This window comes from Nilaparvata lugens, chromosome 2, assembly GCF_014356525.2.
Source record: "Nilaparvata lugens isolate BPH chromosome 2, ASM1435652v1, whole genome shotgun sequence".
NCBI classification, from domain to species: domain Eukaryota; kingdom Metazoa; phylum Arthropoda; class Insecta; order Hemiptera; family Delphacidae; genus Nilaparvata; species Nilaparvata lugens.
In genome coordinates this window covers 48,609,085-48,614,393 of record NC_052505.1, presented here as the reverse complement: position 1 = coordinate 48,614,393, position 5,309 = coordinate 48,609,085, and the positions used below count along the sequence as shown (strand labels likewise).

General features: G+C 34.7%; 1 protein-coding gene across 1 annotated transcript; it reads left to right on the top strand.

Annotated features, from left to right (window-relative positions):
• The first annotated feature begins 534 nt into the window (after positions 1 to 534).
• On the top strand, positions 535 to 4,942 carry LOC111047905. Its single transcript, XM_039421370.1, has 2 exons — positions 535 to 689; positions 1,850 to 4,942. The coding sequence occupies exon 2, from the start codon at positions 3,278 to 3,280 to the stop codon at positions 4,622 to 4,624; it is 1,347 nt and encodes a 448-aa protein (XP_039277304.1). The 5' UTR covers positions 535 to 689; positions 1,850 to 3,277; the 3' UTR covers positions 4,625 to 4,942.
• Positions 4,943 to 5,309: the final 367 nt, after the last annotated feature.

Below are 5,309 nucleotides of genomic sequence, written 5' to 3'. Positions count from 1 at the left end.
CTTGTAGCAGTTGATAGAGATTATCGATGACTATTTTAGGTATGAATTTGATCAAAATCGTTGGAGCCGTTTCCGGGAAAATCACGAAAAACCCTGTTTTTGACAACATTTTCGCCATTTTAGCCGCCATCTTGAATTGCATTTGATCAAAGTTTTTCGTGTCGGATCCTTATAGTGAAAGGACCTTAAGTTCCAAATTTCAAGTCATTCCGTTAATTGGGAGATGAGATATCGTGTACACAGACGCACATACACTCACACACACACACACACACCACACACAACACACACACACACACATACAGACCAATACCCAAAAACCACTTTCTTGGATTCAGGGGACCTTGAAACGTATAGAAATTAAGAAATTTGGGTACCTTAATTTTTTTCGGAAAGCAATATTTTCCTTACCTATGGTAATAGGGCAAGGAAAGTAAAAATATCAAACGTGAAAAAAAGCAAAAATAGCAACAGCTGGAGCTATTACTCTATCAGATGAGTACTCCATCTTATCAACATTAACACCATTAATTTACTCATTATTTAATTTGTATACACACACATCACGACACATCTACAACGCTCCATCACAGCCAATAAATAAATCATTTACATTTATGGAACATTTTCAAAATTCTAGTGATCAAAAGAACTTTATAACTTCATGAAGTTGAATTTCACCACTTAAGGTAAGTTACTGAATCTGTTTTCTATATTCTATAATATTCTAGCTGCGTACATTGATATTAATGTGGGTTAACCTGGCTAGTTAACATGTCACAGCAGCGATAAACGGCAGAAAAGTTTCAAGCTTCGGTTCTCTTTCTGCTATTGTGTCAATCAATATTAATAAAACCGTTTTCATAAGTAGTTTCCATTTAAGATGAAAAGTTATGAGAAATGTTTCAACTAATCATAATATTACGAGTATAAATACTGTTTCATGCATTGAATTAGTAAGGAACTTTAAAAATAGGTCCAATAAGTAGAAAGCATTTGACAGAATTATTATGACAAGATTTTTTAAGTTATATTCCCTTTTCTAATAAAACATGTGGAAAATTTTTCTTAGAATTTCCTTATAGTTGCAAGATATTACATTTTTATGTAGGAATAATTTTTATGCAGGATGCTCTCTAATCATATATCGATTGTGTAATATATAAGTCAATTCCTAGTCCATATTATTATAGACTAGCAGGTAACCCGTGCTCCGCAAGGGAATAATAAAAACCAGAATTACTGAAAACTTGAAGAATTTAAAATAGGCCTATAACCTTCATCGGTAAATTGAGAATCTATGTGAAAAGTTCCAAGTAGTTCAGACGTGGCAATGCGTCATTTGTGAATTTCCTATCCCTTATGTGTATTTCTCTTTTATATTTTCGTAGACTGAAAAATGTAGAATTATAATGTTTCATAGATGAGAAATTAATATTAATATGTAATTGTATGGATAAATATTATGGTTACCAATGAAAAAATACTTATTGAACTACTTATGCTTCTGTGAATAGATGAAAATATATAAGCATTATTAATTTGTCAGTTGATTCATCAAGTTCTCATATCTATCACACTAAGCGGAAAAATCTGACACTAAAACAATAAGTCTATTAACTCATGTCATCAAATCTAGTTTATTATTTTACACTAAATTTTAGAGGACTATTCCGAATTTTATTATTTATGAGGAAGAGATGAAGTTCTCTTCCACTGCAAGATAAAAATAATTTAATCTCAACAAGTTTGGTCATGTTTTGATAGAATTGGAATAATACAAAAAATAGAATAAAAAGTCACATACAGTGAGCTTTTTCGGACTAATATCGATGATATTGTATTGCAGAGAGCGAGACAAAATATTACAAATGAGTTGTAATGTACAACATATAGCGAGAGAGCAGGTATATGAGAGCGATCAAGAAAAGGTAATAATTTGTGAGAATCATTGATAATTTTTGAAAAAATTCAAATCGAACTCAGTGAACGTTTTGTGGATCTACTGTATGCAATTTTGAATTGAAAATATTGATGGACGGAGGCAGAAATAGTAAAGATCGCACCAGAAGGGGAGATGATGAGGGGAGAAGTAAAGAGGATGGTGAAGTACGTGAAGAAGGAGATGGAGTTCCAGAAAACAATGAAGTAGAACAATCTCAGCTTGCAAGTGACGTGAATGAACAAGAATATGTGGATGGATCACAGGAACATTCACTGATATCAGAGATTGAGAAAAGTAGGAGAATTAATTTAGACGAAACGGGTACTACACATATTGCGAAGATATCAGAGGGGAAAAGATCGCATCGTAAAGTAGATTATGATGATTCAAATAATGAACAGAGCTCATCTAAATCTAGAAAATATGATAAGGGTAAACATTCCAAATCCAAGAAAAATACACCTCAGACTCAAAGACCTTTATTAACATATTCAACCGAATTTGTAGAGGAGGTATATGAATCTGAAATAGAAGATCCTGAAACCAAAGTATCAAATATCAAGGATGACCAAATCAATTCTATCAGAGATAATGATGATGATGATGATGATGATCCCCTAATTTACAACGCAGAAGAAAAGCCATCTGTAAATTCTGTCAATACTGACGTTTCAAATGGAAATCATGGAAAACATTCCAATTATGATGAAGATGAGAAAAATCAACATGGTTTGAGTGAATCAAGAGAGTTATTTTTCAATCCTCACCAAGTAAGGATGAGTCTACCAAGCTCAAGAGATTTCACATCACGTAATCAAAGTGAAACTGGACAACGAATGTCAACAAATACTGATCATGATACTTCAAATACTGATCGAATTTTTAGGAGAGCAGGTGAAGAAATTCCAAAAGATTATGAAAATAATGCTTTGGATGATCAGTTTGAAGAAGAGTCCTATGGAAGTGAAAGTATTACATTAACAAATAGTCATCATGAACGTCGCAAGCCCTCGGGAAGTGGAAAAGGAATATTATTAAATCCTATTGAGAAGGGAGTAAACAAGACAAGCTCATTCACTTCTTCAAAATACTCTGGTGATGCACATGATGAAGATACTAGATCAGTTATGAACCAAATAGTCTCAGATCAACAACCTCAAGAGAATCACGATGGCATAGAAAAGCAATAGATCCTGAATCCGATATTTTAGATAAACATAAGACAGAGGGGAAAATTTACTCGTAAACCCTGTTGGAGACAGAGAGAGCAACAGTGAATTAAGATTGATCTCTCCTGAAACGAAGCCCTACACCAAAGATAGTGAAGAAATTATGGATAATCCAAGTGATAGTGATTCAAAAAGAAAACAAGATAAACATTTTGATGGAGATGAAGTAAACACTTCTGATGATCTAGGCAATGATTCTTGGAGTCCACAATCAGAACTCAACAATAATTCTTGGAATGCAAAAACAGAACAGAGACACAATAAAGGTGAAAAAGAAACTTCTGATAACCCACATGAGCAAAGAGGTAGCCTTTTAAATTCAAGATCTTTCTCCCCTAACCAGTACATTGAAGATGGAGAAGAAAACACATGTGGTCCCGACCAATGTGGTTTGAATTTTGATCCAGGTCAAAACTTCAATGACAAGGAAGATGAAGATGAAACTTCTCTCAACAAGGAAATAATGAGCCAACATAGTCCAAGCCGGAGAGAATCGGCGGTTACATTCGATGAGGGCAAAAGGAAGGATTATAATGAGGGAAGACCAAGTAAAAATCTTACATTGAATGGATCTGATGGGAATACAATGGTGCAGAGTTCATCTCCCCAGAAAATGAAAGTTTTCGATGTGATTCTACGTCCAAGTCATGACGATAGTGCTAGCACAAATCTGTCAACTGACTCATTAAAGACTGACAAGGAATCCAGAAACTCATCTGATAAGAATCAACCAGTTGATAAGGAATCGATCGGTAAAAGAAAAAGAGAAGTGATAAAAATTAACAAAGAGTTAGCTCCAGCTGTCATAAATCTGTTAAAAAAATTGGAACAAATTCAGAGCAGTAGTACACCGCCTTCTCCCAATGCTCCTGATGAAAATGTTGCTCAAAAACCGAGAAGAAAAAAGTCGTTGGATGATGGTTCAAGGAAGCAGCAAGCAAATCATCTGATAGACTCTGAGAAGGATATGACTGAGGTGTCAAACTTTGAGAAAAAGGAGTCGAAGAGTCAGCGGAGCTCAACTAGTAAATCAAAAAGACTGAGTGTTGAAAGTGAGACAACTTCCAGATCTGGATCCACTGAACCACTCACTAGCTTCAAGGAAGAAGATAAAGATGATAATGATCAATTGCCTGCTATGAAGAACATCAGAAATAGAGTCACAAGCTCCAGTACATCCAAAGGTTTCTGTTCAGCCGAGAAATGTCAGAGAACTTGCAAAAGATGCTCGGGAATAAAACGGAAGATTGAGAAGGGAGATTCAAGGGGAGACAGACATCAAGAAGACCTCAACATAGCTCCAGCATTAGAGGCTGTTGCTGAAAAACTCAAAGACTGTTTAAAAATTGGCTGCTCTTTATTGAAGAACGTGTATTACAATCAGAACTTAGTAAGAGTATTCTACTTTAGAACTGATCCTAGTGAAGCAGAAATGGCCGGGGAACTTTGAGAAAGTTCGAGAAACAGAAAAAGCTCTTTTGTAACTGACGATGTACTACCTACGCACAAAATAACGTCTTGTGGTGCTAGATAAGCAAGATTCATTGATGTCTGTGAATTATCTAGAAGTAAAACAATTGGTGAATATATGTATGTAAATGTGATTGTAAATGCTTATGAAAACTGCGTTGTCTGTGTCGACTGTTAATTATTGTTATGAAAATTCTCGATTTGATAACATGACTTGTGCAAACATGAACTATTGTATTCATTGAACCAGAAATATAAAGAAATAGTCCTCTATATTAAATTATCTTGAGAATATTCATTTGTTTGTTGTTTTATAGTAATGTAATAATTGAATAGTTCTCCGAATATTCACAATGAATAATAAGTTCCACCTTTGACTGAGGAATAATTTCATCAACTTCAACTATTCAGTAACGGAACGAGTTGATTACCTGCAGGACAATAGTACAATTATGAGACTCAAACAAAAAAAGCATCTTGAAAATGATATGAATGTTTAGGGCCGGTCTCCGAGCTAGGGATTCAGCTAAGTCTAGACTTTAACTGGCTTTAAACTCTGGAGTCAGAAAATTGGCTTTCCGAGTCAGAGCGTTAACGTATTCGAGGACTTGAATAGACTCTAGAGTTTAAAGATTCCTGTGACCCTGGGAGAGATAGTCCATAAT

What these genes read in the sequence shown, in the direction of transcription:
- LOC111047905 (XM_039421370.1), top strand. Translation starts at nt 3,278, where the DNA reads ATGGATAATCCAAGTGATAGTGATTCAAAAAGAAAACAAGATAAACAT.